This window comes from Geotrypetes seraphini, chromosome 2 (assembly GCF_902459505.1).
Source record: "Geotrypetes seraphini chromosome 2, aGeoSer1.1, whole genome shotgun sequence".
NCBI lineage: Eukaryota > Metazoa > Chordata > Amphibia > Gymnophiona > Dermophiidae > Geotrypetes > Geotrypetes seraphini.
This window is the reverse complement of record NC_047085.1, coordinates 437,756,436-437,772,546: the sequence shown is the minus strand read 5'-3', so window position 1 is coordinate 437,772,546 and position 16,111 is coordinate 437,756,436. Positions and strand designations below refer to the sequence as shown.

General features: G+C 43.0%; 1 protein-coding gene across 1 annotated transcript in view; it reads left to right on the top strand.

Annotated features, from left to right (window-relative positions):
* Positions 1–5,964: 5,964 nt before the first annotated feature.
* Positions 5,965–16,111, top strand: part of PIP4K2A (phosphatidylinositol-5-phosphate 4-kinase type 2 alpha) — a 463,092-nt gene continuing 452,945 nt past the window's right edge. Inside the window, exon 1 of the mRNA XM_033931331.1 lies at positions 5,965–6,471. Within this exon, the coding sequence (XP_033787222.1) occupies positions 6,331–6,471 (141 nt within the window). The 5' untranslated portion in view covers positions 5,965–6,330. The remainder of the gene's footprint in view (positions 6,472–16,111) is intronic.

Sequence of the window (16,111 nt, the reverse complement as noted above, 5' to 3'; positions counted from 1 at the left end):
AACAAACTACATGGATCAGTTAACATTTTAGCAATCGAAATAGAGACAAACATGAATGAAGAGGAAAGGAGGGAAAAGTTACAATTTCATTTTCTGTTGGAATTTACATAAAAGGGAAAATACAATGGGGAGGGAAGGGGATTAATGAGTTTGATAATCGTAACAAAATATAAAGGGTCCAAGATATGCCGTATTACACATCAAAAGCGTCTTGAAACAAAAAGGTTTTTAAATTTTTTTTAAAAGATAAAAGATCTTTTTCATTTCTAATATAACTTGGCAGAGAATTCCATAATTTAGGGGCCATAACGGAAAATATATCATTTCTTCTTGTGCCGATGATTTTCAAGGAGGGAATTGTTAGTAGGTTTGAAGAAGATGATCGTAGAGAGCATGGGGCATTGTATGGGATAATCATTCTTGACATAAATTGTGGTTCGTTGAAGATTAGTATTTTAAATACTAAAAATAGTCATTGTAGCAGGGCAGGGGAGGTAGAGGATGAGGCAGTAATCTAGTAGATTTAGGATTAGGGATTGTACTATAAGCTGGAAATGTGATTTTTCAAAGAATTTCCTGACTTGTCTTAGGTTTCTCATAACTGTGAAGGATTTCTGTATTGTTTTATTTATTTGCGGTTGCATGGAGCAGCATCGGCCTATAGTCATTCCTAGTAGTTTTATAGTAATTTGAATGGGATAGTTGATTGTGTTAATTTCTATATTGGTTATGGTTGGGACTTTGTCGTTTTCGAGGAGGATGAATTTAGTTTTGTCTGTGTTGAGTTTCAGTTTGTGATCTTTCATCCAGGTTGCTACTGTTTCTAGTGTTTAGTGTAGTATGTTTGTCATGGCGATATGAGAATGGTAATGTCATCTGCATAACTGTAGGTGGTGATGCCTAGATTATCCAGGTATGTTCCAAGAGATGCAGTGTATAGGTTGAAGAGCGTAGGGGATAGTGGGGATCCTTATGGTAAGCCGCAAGGGTTGGACCAAGGTTCAGATTTTTCTTTATCTGATTTTACTCTGTATGTTCTGGATTTTAGGAAGCCTTCAAACCAAGAGTATACTTTGTCTGAGATGCCTATTGCATCCAAAATTTGAAGTAGGATGTTATGGTCTGCGTTAAGGTCTAGTTGTATGAGAAGCATTTTTTTTCCTGTGCTGAGGTGTTGTCTGGCTGTGTCAATGAGGGAGTCTAGTAATGTCTCTGTGCTGAAGTTGGATCTGAAGCCAGATTGCATGGAGTGAAGTATATTATGGTTATCTAGATAGTTGGTGAGGTGTTTAGCTACTAGTCCTTCTGTCAGTTTGACATATAGAGGTATTGAGGCAATGGGTCTGTAGTTGGATGGTTGGTCCTTTTGGATCTTTTTGGATTGGGGTGATGATGATTTTGCTGAGGTCAGTTGGGAAAAGGCCGTCAGTGAGCATGGTTTGTATCCATTGCAGAAGTAGAGTACGGAATTTTGTGCTGGAGGTTGTAAGGCGATATGATGGGCAGTGGTTAAGGTCACAGGATGCGTCGCTGTACTTTTTGTAGAGTTTATTGAATTCAGACCATTGTATGTTGGAGAATTGAGACCATGTTCTGTCAGCTGCAGTTGATTCTTTATCTGTGGGAAGAATTATGAGTTTGTTTAGGTGGGATGGGGTACAAATGAGGGTGGCTCTGGCATTTGTAATTTTGTTTTTGAAGTGTTCTGCTAAGAGGGTGGCTGAGGGGGGTGGGGTATTGTTAGTGGTCATGTAGGGTTTGGTGTCTGTTAGATCTTTTAATATTTGGAATAGTTTTTTGGTATCTTGGGTTTCTGTGCCTATTAGATTAGTGTAATGTGTTTGTCTCTTGTCCTTTAGTAGTATTTTGTATTGTTTGTTAGTTTTTTTTCCAGGCGGTTTCGTGTGATCTAGATTAGTTTTTCTCCATTTTCTTTCTAGTCATCTGCATTGTCTTTTAAGTAGGAGTAGTTCATTGTCAAACCATTGATCTGATCTGCTGATTCTACTTTTGGTTTGTAGTGGAGCTAGTTCATCAAGGATGTTGGTAGTCAGATTGTTCCACTGTGAGATGAAGTCCTTGGGGTCACAGTCCTGGATTGTTTCATCTATTTTTGTCCAGAAATTGGAGGGTTCGATGTGTTTGCGTGAGGTGTAAGTTATTTCTTGGGGTTTAGGTATGGTTTCGTTCTTGGTCCAGTTGATGTTGAAGGTATATGTATAGTGGTCTGCCAAGAGGGATGGGACCAGGTTCCATTAGGTGTTTGAATTTCTGGGGAGGATGGTTGATGGGTCATGAAGGCTGCGATGTCAAGTTGGTGTCCTTTTTCATGCGTGGTTTGTGGTTTAGGATTTGGAAGGATAAGGCATTGAGAAATGATACAGTTTTCTGCTGGTTTGGATGCTTGGTCTTCAAGGTGTATGTTTAGGTCTCCTAGGATGAGGTTGTATTCTGCTGTTAATGAGTTTTGGTATATGAAGTTTTCAAATTCAGGTTTTACTGTGGTCCAGCTTCCTAGTGTTATGTAGCAGAGCATGCAGTTTAGTGATTTTTTTAGAGTGGTGCTCGAGAGATGGCAGGCAAGGAAGTCCATTTGTGGGGTGGATGTTTTTTCAAGTATATTTAGGGTTAGGGAGTCCTTAAGATTGCTAGTCCTCCTCTTTTTTTCTCTCTGCGGGTCACTGTTATTTTGTATCCTTGAGGGCAAACTTCTGTTATTCTAGGATCTGCGTCTGAGGTTAACCAGGTTTCTGTGAGGAAAAGGCAGTCTTGGTTTTCGTTTTTTATCCAGTTTTTTATGTGTTCATTTTTAGGTCCTAAGGCTCTGATGCTTAAGTAGGCACATGTTAGGGTGGTGATTTCTGTTTGGAAATTGTGAGTCGTTTTAGGGTAGATGAGTGTTTTAGGAGGATTTTGAGGTTTGGTATTGGGAAGTGGTCTTCTTCTCCAGGTTAAGGTGATGGGATGTTGAGCGCTGGTTTGGTGGTTTGAGCTTCTAACTATTGGGGTTCTCCTGTTGTGGTGTTGGATTTTGTTTGCAGTGGAGCATGTGGGTGGGGCTGGCAAGTTGTTTGCTACTGCTTTACAACTGGTAATGAGGAGGATTATCAGTAGGGTGGCCAGGGTGTGTGTTTGTGGGATTAGCTTCATTTTGGAGGGGGGGGGTAGGTAGTGGGGACGAGTAGTTGGCTGTGAGAAAGTTGTTCTTCTTGTGTTGTACCTGGATGGGTAGGAGTAAGAATTACTTTAGTGTAGATGCTGTAGAGAGCCTTGGTGGTGTGTGAGTATATGTTGGGAGTGAAAACTGTGGTTGGGCGTAACAGTTGGGAATGAAAGCTGTGGTTGAGAGTAGCAGTTGAGCAAAACCTGACGGTGCAAAGTCGAGGGGGAGGAGTGGAGCACGCTCCCACACCCTGAGTGTCTTCTGCACTGCTCCCGCTCTGCCTCTGCTGCTGCTCCCGGTCCAAGTCAGGAGGTGGAGAGTAGAAGTTAACATATCAAGTGAAACCCAAGGTGGATAAAAATGCATAGGGAAGATGAATGATGAACATAGAGAAGAAATGCCAAATGGACAAGGATACCCTTATAAGAGAGTTAAGAGAAGAAAGAAGAAAGTAAAAACTAGAGAACAAAGGTTGAAAAGTAATTTTATTTTCTATTTATTGATTAGAATATGTTAGTGTTTTGGAATGTACATATGCAAAAACTAATTTAAAACATGGCTGGGGATTGCCAGAGAAACATCACTCATTGGCCTTAAATCTCCAGCATAGCAGTGGAGTCTCCAGCTTTGGGATTGGCCACCTATTTCTTAACACATTTAGGGCTCCTTTTACTAAACAATGGAAGAGCTTCTTACCATGGGCCGGAAAGGTAAATGCTCTGACGCTCATTCAATTCCTATGAACATCAGAGCATTTACCTCGCCGGCTCATGGTAAGCTCTTCCGTGGTTTAGTAAAATCCACCATTAGTAAAAGGGTCCAATCGACATTCAGGGATAGAGAAATATGAGGTAGAGCTGAAAAGTTTTCAGCCCAAAACAACTTCCTAAATTCTGAGCATTATTTTGCCATGGCAGCTGACAAGAGTGTTATTTTATTTTGCAAAGTGCTAATTTGCAAAATTGTAATTCTACGTTTTGACATTGTTTCAGATCATTGATTGAATCAAGTCAACAAAAAGTGTGGAATTTTCAGGAGTGGAACTCTGAGCCGTCATGAAGATCCTGTTCCTGCAGAAGAAAACTCCAAAGGAAATCCCTGAATGTATGATGCAAACATTGAGTGACAAATTCCCATCATACTCCACATTGAATAAGTGGTGTGTACACTTTCAACATGGAGATTTTGAGACCGAAGATGCAGCAAGGTCTGGGAGGCAACAAATGGTGTCGACTTCTGAAATTGTTGACCATGTCCATGACCTGATTTTGGCAGATTGGTGAATATTGGCTAAAACAATTGCTGCGACATTACAGATATTCAGGGAATGTATTGGGTATATAATCCACAAACAGCTGGGTATGCAGAAGCTGTCAGCCAAGTAGGTGCCCAAAGGTTTAAATGCTGATGAGAAATGGCATTGAGTGGACACTTCCCAGTTGATTTTGTAGCATTTTCATTGAGCAAGTGCCAACTTTTTGGAACAACTAGTTACTGTTGATGAAACATGGTTACACCATTATGATTCTGAGACAAAACATGAGTCCATGCAATCAGTGGCAAAGTGAGGGAGGTTGGCACCCGGGGCGGTGGTCAGCATCACTGGGCCATACGCCCTCTACTCTTCCCCACTGGGTCATGCACCCCTGCACCTGTGTACCCCTTGAAATGTTTATCAGTGCAAGCAGTATCTTTCACCTGCTGCTCTCCCCAGCCTCGGCTCTCTTCTGACATCACATCCTAGTCCCATAACCAGGAAGTGACATCAGAAGGGAGCCAAGGCGGACGCGAGCAGCTGGTGGAAGATGCTGCTCGCGCTGGTGAACATTTAAAGAGGTACAAGTGCCACTGTGAAGATGCCGCCTGGGTGGTGCTCTCCCCATACTACACCATTACATGCAATGGTGGCACTCAGGTTCTCAGACCAAGGAAATTCAAGACCCAAAAGTCAGCAGGAAAAATTCATAGCCACAATGTTTTATGATCATGAAGGTGTAATGACTGACGATCTTCCAAGGGGACAAACAATAATATTCAATTTCACATTGAATACATGCAGAATACTATTGTAACCTGCTGTGCTGATTAAAGGTGGTATTGAATGAAAAAAAAGGAAAGCTGCGTAAAGGAGTTCTCTTTTTGCAGGACGATGCACCTGCTCACAAGGCTACTACTACTATTTATGACATATAGTGCTGAAAGGCATACACAGCGCTATAGATTTTGATACTTAATAGACGTTTCCTGCTCAGAAGAGCTTACAATCTAACTTGGACAGACATACAGATATGACATATAGGGTTAAAGATGCTGAACCCAAGGTGAGAGGAGTTAGGAGTTGAAGGCAATCTCGAAGAGGTGAGCTTTTAACTGTGCAAAAACCATGGATATTTTTGACACATTTGGTATTTCAGGGCATAGACCATCCACCATAGTCGTAGCTACTGTAGCTGAATGCAACACATGAGCTCCTGCTGAAAAAAACCAAATCCTAATCATTAATAACCTGTAGATCTTTTGAATGTTTATATAACACCTCTTTTCCTTCTTATTAAATCTTTCCTAACAGAAGCGCAGCACAGCTTTTCTGTTGGCAGGTGGAGGGGGTGTGCGTGAATAAAACCTGAGAGTTTTCATACTGTACATACACACCGAGCACCATATTTCGCCCTGCCGCCTGTCCTTCCAAAATCCGTACCACCTCCTCTAACCAGCAAGACAGGCTTGGAACGAGAGCGCGCGTGCTTGCGTGTGCGTACATCTGTGCATGTGCGCGCGCGGACGTGGGCAGGGCCAGGCCGCGCCTCCCTTTTCCCCGCCAGCAGCTGTCAGTCAGGCGGCTCTCAGAGCAGCCGGAAGCGAGAGCGCAGCCCCGAAATCGAGCGAGTGGGAGCCGGCTGCACGCAGGGCGAGCCTGTCCCCCGGGAGCGAGCCGGGGAGCTCTCGAGACGCGGGCTGTCGGTTTGCATTCTCTTCCTGACCTCTTTTGTTGCTGGATTGCTGGATCTGCAGAATTTTATTTTTTTTTCCCCCGATTGCATCTATTCCCCCATCTCCCTTTTTTTTTTAATTTTTAAACCAGTTGGACACCCAGTCTTGTGCCTCCTCCTTTGGCCGTTGCACGCCCCGCACAGTGCCGGCGGGACGGATCCGCAACCCCCCCGAGCATGGCCACGGCCAGCAGCGTTGTCTCTGCCGTGGCGAGTAAGACCAAGACCAAGAAGAAGCATTTCGTGGCTCAGAAAGTGAAGCTGTTCCGGGCCAGCGACCCGCTGCTCAGCGTCCTCATGTGGGGAGTCAACCACTCGGTAAGAGCCACCGCCGCCTCTCCAGCCCGTGCAAGAAGTGCCGAGCTTGCTTTCGCCCCGGTTGCAGCAGCTTCCCCGGAGCCCTGCGGCTCTATTAATATTAATAGCCGGTGCAGTCTGGATGTGACATGCCTGAGGGGAGGGGAGCTCGCCCTCGCCGGTCGTTGCAGGGGTCGATTCTTTTGCCTTCCTGCTGAACCACAAATATTTGTAGCCAGACCCCCCCGGGCGGGGGGGGGGGTGGAAGCTCCGTGCTGGCACGGCTTGTGTTTTGTCAGGCTCCTCTCATTTGTGCAGGGGGGTGGGGGAATGATTAGTTTCCTTAGGAGCTGGGCAGATGGAAAGGTGTGAAAAGCCGCCGAGGCAGAATCTTATTGGCAATAATCCTGAGAAGTAACCCGCGAGCCTGCCACTGGCTGCATAGGCTGCAGATGCTGCAGCACTGACTGAAGTGTGCCTCCCTCTTCCTCGGCACTTGCGCTACCCGATCATGAAGTGCAAGGCGAATCCGTTAGGCTCGGGATAGCAGGGGACGTGTTAAAAGCAGTGGTCTCCAACTCGGACCCTTTGCAGGGCCACATTTCGGATTTGTAGGTACTTGGAGGGCCTCGGGGGGGGGAAAAAAAATAGTTAACGTCTTATTAAAGAAATGACAATTTTGCATGAGGTAAAAACTCTTTTTAGTTTATAAATCTTTTCTTTTGGCCAAGTCTTAATACTAATATTGTCATTTATAGCTAAAGAGACATACGATCAAAAAAATGTTTTATTTTACTTTTGTGATTAGGATAAACATACTGAGGGCTGCGAGTTTGAGACCACTGTGTTAAAGCTACCTGCTGTTTAAATAGCATCCCTTAAAAAAAAAAAAAAAGGGAAGATCGCTGAGGCTTTTGACCTGAAGTGCAGAGCATTTTACCCCTCCCCCACCCCCATTTAACTAATATACAGTAAAAAAAAAAAAAGCCATCAACTTTTTGTTGCTGTTGTTGACAACCGTAACGGAATTGTGCTTCAGGCTGCTGAAAGAGCGACCGCGATCGTATGTGAAGTGGCCAAATAGAACGCAACCGATATAAAGTTGTTGGGGGTTGTTGTTTTTTTTTTTTTCCAAGAAAGAAGCGTGCGCCAGCGTTTGAAAGACCGCATTTGGGATCCGGGGTTTTGTTGTTTTTTTTTTTGTACCAGACCGGCATTAAAATGAGCCAGACGTAGTGATGCACTCGAGCGAGGTTTGTCTGGAGAAGGGACCCCCGCCTGGTGCGCGCGAGGCCATCGATGTCGCTGTCCTAACAGCTTTCGCAGCTTGCGGCTTTGCTCCAGAGGCACGCGGGCTAGCGGGGCTCGCGCACGGCTGACGACAGAGCGCGAACGCATGGGGGGAAAGCGAAAGGAAGGATCGCGGGCTCATGAGAAGCGCTGCCGAGAGCTGCCCAGGTCCGCTGGACGTCTTTTACGGAAGAAAGGTTGCGGCTTTGCGAAGGTTTCACGTTGAGGCACAGTGTATGGCAGGTCTTGTAGGGAGCCCCCTTGCATCACGGGGGCGGGGCGTGATCACGTCGTAGGCCCTGATTTTAAAGCAAACGTAACTTTTGTCATCTGTTTAGAGACCAGTGGGGCTTGCGTTAAGAATCCGAACACGAGTATACTTTTCAACTTGCAACGCGAAATCTAATGTTGCAACCGGGCAGCGTAATTCCTTGCTTTTTGTTTTGTTTACATACTCTACTTATAAGGCATGAAAGGGCCAGTGACTTTTGCGAAAGGGCTGGTTTTACTTCTAGCTTTATGGTGTTAGGGTTGATCAGTTTTGTGGTTTTCTCACCTTCACCAATTGTGAAACTGTCTTGGACTGGTTAATCTAGGAGCATCTTTTTTAGGCTAGCTTCAGAGGTAGAAAAGAGCACTGATATTTAAAAAGAACTTATATAATAACCAATACTGTTTACTTGTAGCTGTGTGAGAAATTACCACAGATAAATCAATATATATGGAAATAGACCCATAAAGACAGCAGTCAGCTTTGCAATCTTTTGTAGTGTGTTTAGACCCTGGGCTCAGTCTCTTGAAGGCTCCTCTGCTCTGTTTCCTGCTGTCAGGGTAATAGAAAAGAGGCTTCCATTGAGGGGCAGAGGGATACAAGACATTCCCTGATGGGCCACTGGTTCCCTTAGCATACACTAAAAATCACTCCTGATGTCATTTTTATCTTCCTGTTAGTGCAGCTGACATTGTTGAGAACAGGACATATGGTACTTGTGAATTTACACATTCCTGGATGAATAAATCAACCTATTTGGAAATCTTTCATTGTAATGTTTTACTGGAAAACATAGTTCCATGAGGGTTTGAAATGTCAGAAGCCAGTCGAATCACATTTACAGGAGATAATGAAACTTGAACTCTCCCCCCCCCCCCCCCAAAGGCTTCTGAATTACTCCTCTCTCCACAAAGAGAAAGGTATAGAAGGACATTCACTGGTATTTCATTTAGTTCAACTTCCAGGCAGCCTGCCAGGCACTATTATGAGGCCCTCGGTATGTTACCAGTGTTCTGGAACGTTGCCCGCCTCACTGCTGTAACCTCACGCAAGCGCTTTCCTTCATCTGTACTCGATTGTCCTCTCCACTCCACCTCACAATCGCGTACAGACGCAGGAAAGCGCTTGCGTGAGGTTACGGCAATGTTCCAGAACAATGGTAACATACCGAGGGCCTCAAAATAGTACCTGGCGGGCTACATGCAGCCCGTGGTCCGCGAGTTTGAGACCCTTGCTCTAGAGGGCCTTTAATGGAAGAAGTAGCTAATTTGCTAGCCTCGCACACACAAAGGCCAACATCAACTGCACATATGTAGCAGAACATGCTTATCCCCACGCCTACCTTCTAAGCTGAAATCATTTCTGACTTCATATGCAATTTTTCCTCAAGTTAGTCATCCTTATTGTCTATCTAACACCTGTTACTCTACTTCCGCTTAAACTCTGTCGCCTATTAAGATGTTTTAATGTGTATGCTGCTGACACTGTAAGTAGTATACTGTACCATAATATGTACTGTTACCTGGATATTTTTACTGTTGTAATAGTGTGTTCCCTATGTTCAGCTTATTCTTGTTGTGTACTACCTTGGGTGAATTTCTTCAACAAAGCAGTAAATAAACAAAGTAAATATTCGGCAATCTAGCATACATCTAAAATTGCACAAATAATGTATCATATAATGTATATAGAGTTTTTAATACTTTAAAAACGTATGAGGGTCAATATAAAAGGTCTCTTGGTGACTAGCCACATAAGAAAATAATTGCTAGTACAGATGAAAAAATATTCATGTTTTCGTTGTTTTATGTCATTAAGGGGTCTTTTTGCCGGCGTGAGTGGTTTCTCCTATCTGCTACTCGATCTGGCATCAGCTCTGCGTCTGACTTCACTTTCTGGTCATGGGATAAGGAAGTGACATCGGAGGGAGAGCTGAGGCCGTTGTGAGCAGCAGTGACACAGGCGGAATAGAAATCACACAGGCGGAATAGAAATCACAAATGTAATGTAATGATACTGCTTGCTGCCGGTGAAGATTTCAAGAGGTATGTGGGGGAAGGAGTGCAAGGGAGTGGTTGTGGCAGGGAGAAGTGCAGGGGGTTGTATGGCCCCGCGATGTAGGGTGCCACTGTCCTACTCACTAAAGATTAAAAACGCACAATCGTGGGGCATGCTCAGGCATCCCGTGGTAGTTCAGGGATCAGCATGCGCTTCCCATGCATTAAAAACCTGAATTTATTTTTTTTGTTGGCAGAAAATTAATATATATATTTTTTAAGCTCACATTTTTAATTGAGTTTATAATTGCATAACAACACAACAATAAGGAACATTGAAGAGAAGAAATTTCTAAAAAAAATCTATTGTAATACATAATAAAACATTAGAAAAAGAACACAAAAAAACATGTTGAAGGTGTACATTTTCAGATATAAAATACAAATAAAAACTGTACTCATTCTGAATAAAAATAAAAATTAACCAGCCCTTTTACTAAGCCGCAGTAGAATTCCTATGAGTGTGAGAGCAGCATTGCAGCACCTGGACCAATAAGAGTCTTAGGCCCCTCCCAGTGCATCCCAGGATGCACCAGGAAGGGGAAGGCCCATCATTTTGTTGAGGCAAGCCTGCTGGCAGGAGGGAGGGAACATCCCTCCTGCTGATTTTCCATCAAAGGTACAAGGGGGGTGTGGAGGTGTATGTGAGGATGTTGGGCATGGTGGGAAGGGTCTCTCTTTAGAGGAGTCTGGGAGGGATCAGTGGAAGAGAGGAATCAGGAATCTCTCCCTGCCGGTTTAGCTAATTGCTGGTTAGTCTACGACAGGGGTGTCCAATGTCGGTCCTCGAGGGCCACAGTCCAGTCGGATTTTCAGGATTTCCCCAATGAATATACATGAGGTCTATTTGCATGCACTGCTTTCATTGTATGCTAATAGATCTCATGCATATTCATTGGGGAAATCCTGAAAACCCGACTGGATTGTGGCCCTCGAGGACCGACATTGGACACCCCTGGTCTACGATATGACCTGTAAAGCAATCTTCTTGGGTGTAGATCCTACATTGTGGAACTCAGTCCTATTGAATGAGTCAAGAAACCAATACTGCTAAATTCAAAGCAAACCTTAAAACCTTTCTTTTGAAAGATGCCTTTCTAGAGCTAGACTAGAGCTTGTTTTCAGTTATACCACGTGCCCTTTTGTCTTGTCCCTCCGCCATCAATATTTTATTATTATTTTATGAAAGAATGTAACCTTGTCCGTGTGTCTTTTGTATCCATTCAGTCTCCCTCATTGTTTGTATCATTTTTTAATTGTTTATATCTAACCTCCCTGTTTTAAATTGCTTGTAGCTTTGTATTATGTAAAGCACTTAGGATGTTTTAAGCGGCATATCAAGCTTAAATAAACTTGAAACTTGGAAACCTCAATCAGCTGAAGGTCTTTTTCTGCCGTCATCTACTGTGTTACTGCATAACTAGGCACTCCTTTATAGAACTGCCCTCACATTGCTAAAAATATGTACTGTATAGTTTATGCTGATATTATTTGTACAATATTAGTGCTGCACTGCTGAATGTTTGCTTCAAGATGTCAAATTATGCTTTTTTTACATTCTGGGAGTGACTTAGGGAACTGAAAGATAATTGAGGGTGGGAGGGGGCACAAGACAAGATTTTTTTAAGGAAACTAGTATTCTGGCATCAGCTTGGCAGGGTTGGATTGTGCTTGTGACTGTGAGGAAAGCAATGAAGTGACTTCATAATGGACCTCATACGCTGTCATTGGAGTTGAATGAGCTACACTTCAGATATAGAAACAGAAAGGAAAGTGAGGGGGGCAGTGTTTCCATGCAAGGCCCTAGCTCTGTCTGCAATCCGTTTGCAGAACTGATTAGCATTTGGTTATGTAGTCAGTAATTCAGATATTAAGCTGTGGTTGAGATCCGTTAGTGCGTGCGAGATGAGTTTTGCTGATTATCATTTTGCCTTGTGACAAGTTTCTACATCTTTGACATAAAACCAAGAGAAGAAGTGAAAAAAAAACCAAAACCCCACCCTGCAGAAGAATTCACACATGAGGTGGGTGTTAAGGTACATAATTTAAGCGCTCTCTTGGAGGGAGCAGCAGTCGGTGCTGAACACAGGTGGCAGCGGGATGTTATGAGCTACCACTGGAGCCCAGCATAGCCTCCCTGGGAGGGGTTTTCACTTTGCAGAATCTGTGAAGACTTCAGCTTTATGGTAAAGGGAGCACCAGGTGCCTCATTCAGAAAAGACTTTTCACGGTCCTCTGTTGAAAGAGGCCCTGTGTCTCTTTTTGAGCTGTTTCCTTCTAGTTTACCACAATGATTTTTATTTTCATGCTGGCTGTTAGCTTATTGTGAAAAATTCCCTTAAAACACAATAACTTTATTGCAAACAGTTTGAAACAGGGTAACTTGCATAGCTAAAATGGCCTAGTTTTAAAGGATGAACATGGGCCTTGACGATCGAAAAAGGATTTTCATTAATTTGGGCCTGATATACAATTCATTCCCTCCTCCTTCCTGGTGACATTGGGGGGGGGGGAGAAGGATCCCTGTGTGTCTGTGAGGGAAATGTTCTGTACATAGGCCCCTCTGAGCATGAGGAAGAGTGAATCGGTGAAGGAAGGGGAGTTCAAGTAGAGTTTCCGCGCTAATTGTTCAAAGCAGTAAAACAAACACTGTTGTGCAGAACCATCTGTAAAATGGAAGTTTAGCCGGGATGAATCGCGTACCTGCTGTGGTGCAAATGAGGATCTATATTTGGTATATCAAACAATAATGCCACACAAGCTGAATATCAAAAAATATAAACCCACTTCATAGATATTCATATACTGAACCTCATTACCAGAGGTAATGAGGTTCAGTATATGAATATCTATGGAGTGGGTTTATATAGATCTATATTTGGTAACATGAAGCTGAAAGAGTCCAGTCCTTTATACTAAGCTCCTGGGACTCATTTGGAAGCTTTCTGGTGGTACCACCAGACTTGCAAGTGCAGGATAATTCTAGAACACAGTACCTCATAGGAGCCTGTTCTACAAAGGAATGTAGACTTCTACGGTACTTTCCTTTGTACAATACTAGCCTAACTGGATGTATACAGGCTTAAAATTTATGAGCACTTAAGCCATCAGCAGAGCTGATATAAATGTTGGCACTTGAATGCTGCAGTTAACATGGCGTAACTTACGGTGTTCCCTGCTCATGTGTCCTTTCCCTTGCAATAAAGCACTTTTGTAATTTAACATAATTATTTACAGAAGAGCACTTGGATGGCATTTAGGCAGTTATTTTATTCATTCATTCAATTTTCTATACCATTCTCCCAAGGGAGCTCAGAATGGTTTACATGAATTTATTCAGATACTCAAGCATTTTTCGCTGTCTGTCCTGGTGGGCTCACAATCTGTCTAATGCACCTAGGGCAGTGGGGATAAAGTGACTTGCCTAGGGTCACAAGGAGCAGCATGGGTTTGAACCCATATCCTCAGGGTGCTGAGGCTGTAGCTTTAACCACTGTGCCACACTCCCCCCCCCCATGTACAAATGTGCTCATATATGTGATTATATACCATTATTCTAAACATCCTGGGGTTGTGGGTTCAAACCCTGCGCTGCTCCTTGTGACCCTGGGATATGAGCACTGTTTCAAACAGTGGTTAAAGCTGGGGCCTATAGCCCCAGGTACGTTAGATAGATTGTGAGCCCACCGGGACAGATAGGGAAAAATACTTGAGTACCTGATTGTAAAACCGCTTAGATAATCTTGATAGGCTTTATATAAAAACCTAATAAACTTGAAACTTGATTCAAAGCTGTTTACATCTGAACACAGTACTATTCTGCTAGAGTCCCTCCATTTATACAGTGTAGGAGGAGGAGAGATGAGTAAATTAGTGAGGCATTTAATAGGGAAACCTTCTTGTAATGATTCATATTGAAGAGCTGGGCAATCCATTGACCAGTGAAAGAGAGAAGGCAACATCTGGCCAGCTGTACAGAACTTTCCAAATGTTACACTGTGTTTCCTATGAAATTACTTTACTTGGCACAGATCACTCTCTCTCTTAGTAAGCAGAACAAGTGACTTTCAGGAATACAGTCAAACCTTGGATAGCGAGTAACATTTTCTTAAATTTAACTCAATAAACGATCATTGTCTTGCAGTACGAGCACAGATACGTGCATCATGTCAAGTATGCACAATATATGTGTATCGCATCACTGATTGTGATTGAACATAATACATGCGCCCGGAGTATAAGCGTGCACAACATACACACATCTCATACTGAGCGCGGCTGAATGTAATAAAAGCATCACACCCAAGTCACCTGCAGTGTAGTGACTGTTCGAAACGAGTGAGATCTTGCAATACAAATACATACAGTACTGAATTTTCTATAGGGAGATTCGCTTTGACATACAAGTGCTTTGGATTATAAGCATGCTTCTGGAATGAATTATGCTTGCAAACCAAGGTACCACTGTATATACCTTCTACAGACTGCCACAAAGGAACCTTACAAACTGATCTCCAGGAGACATTAGACAGAGGCGTCAAATGAAAAAAAAATGTACGATGGCCTACTGGCCATGCAGCCAGCGAAGCTTGACCACCAACTATCCAATCTATTGATCATGACACCAGACTACAAAAATTTTCAGAAAAGAAATTAAACCCCTGCTATTCAAGAAATCTATCAAGACAAACTAACTCCGCAGGAATCATCTCAGTCCTCCGAAGTAACCCGCTCAACTATGTAATCTCTTCTGGAATTGTCCAGATAACCTCTTATGTAATCTGCCTTGAACCGCAAGGTAATGGTGGAATAAAAGTCACTAATGTAATGTAATTATGCTTGAGAAAAAAATTAAAATGTCCTATCTTTATACTGAAAAAATTTGTCTAGCTAACTGGCAATTTCACAGACAGATCTTTGGGGGTTTGCATTACCTCATCCCAGATTTGCTGAGCAGGTAAAGTTTGCCCTGGCAAATCCATTTCTTGCAAAAAAATTTACCTGCACAAGAATACACAGGACTAGAAATATTTCATTGCTCAGCTTAGCTTTTTCTGGTCAGTGCTGGAAATTCAGTGCCAGCCAAATAGTTAAGCAGATAAACTGCTCACTGCAAAGGTTGGCATAAAGTTATTCACATAACTTTATACAGACAAAAACTTGTGCTCAATTCAAAATAACAGAATACCCAAATCAAGAGCAAAGTTCTTAAAAGTGATATACTATGGACTCTTTTTACTAAATCGCGGTAGAGCTTTTTTACTGCGGGCCAGCAAGGTAAACACTCCGACACTCATTCAATTCCTATGAGCGTTGGAGCATTTACTTCACTGGCCCATGGTAAGAAGCACTTAGTAGTAAAACTTACCCCTTTTTTAGATATATTCGGAATATTTACTAATAAATCTCTGTCCATTCTTGTCTGTGAAGGAGGTCTGTATATCACACCAATGTAAATATATTTACCATTCCCTCTTTTCAAATTGATTCACAGTGCCTCTTCCTTGCCCTGCAGATCCTGCATTTGTGTGGCTTTAATATGATCTTTAACATATAACGCTACTCTCCCTCCTTTTCTTCCTACCCTGTCTTTTATGAACAGATTATAGCCCGGTATAACTACATCCTAGTCATGGTTCTCTGTGAACCACGTCTCTGTGATCGCCACCATATCCAACTTATCTTCCATCACAGCTTCTAGATCCAGAATCATGTTTCCCATACTTCAAGCATTAGTGTATACTGATTTCCAGACATTGCCCCCTTTTCCCATCTGTGTAGAGGTAGTCAGTGATTTACTTAGCTGGGGGCTTTGATCACCCTACCCCATCACTTCTAGTTTAAAGGCCTTTTCAGTAGATTAGCCAACCTGCTGCCAAAGACACGTCTTCCCTTCTTTGATAGATGCATGCCATCCCTGCTCAGTAGGCCTTGGAAAATCATCCCATGGTCCAGGATGCCAAAACGCTCTCAACGACACCATTCATGTAGCCACGCATTAATCTCCAGGATGCGTGCTTCTCTGACCTGGCCCTTACCCTTA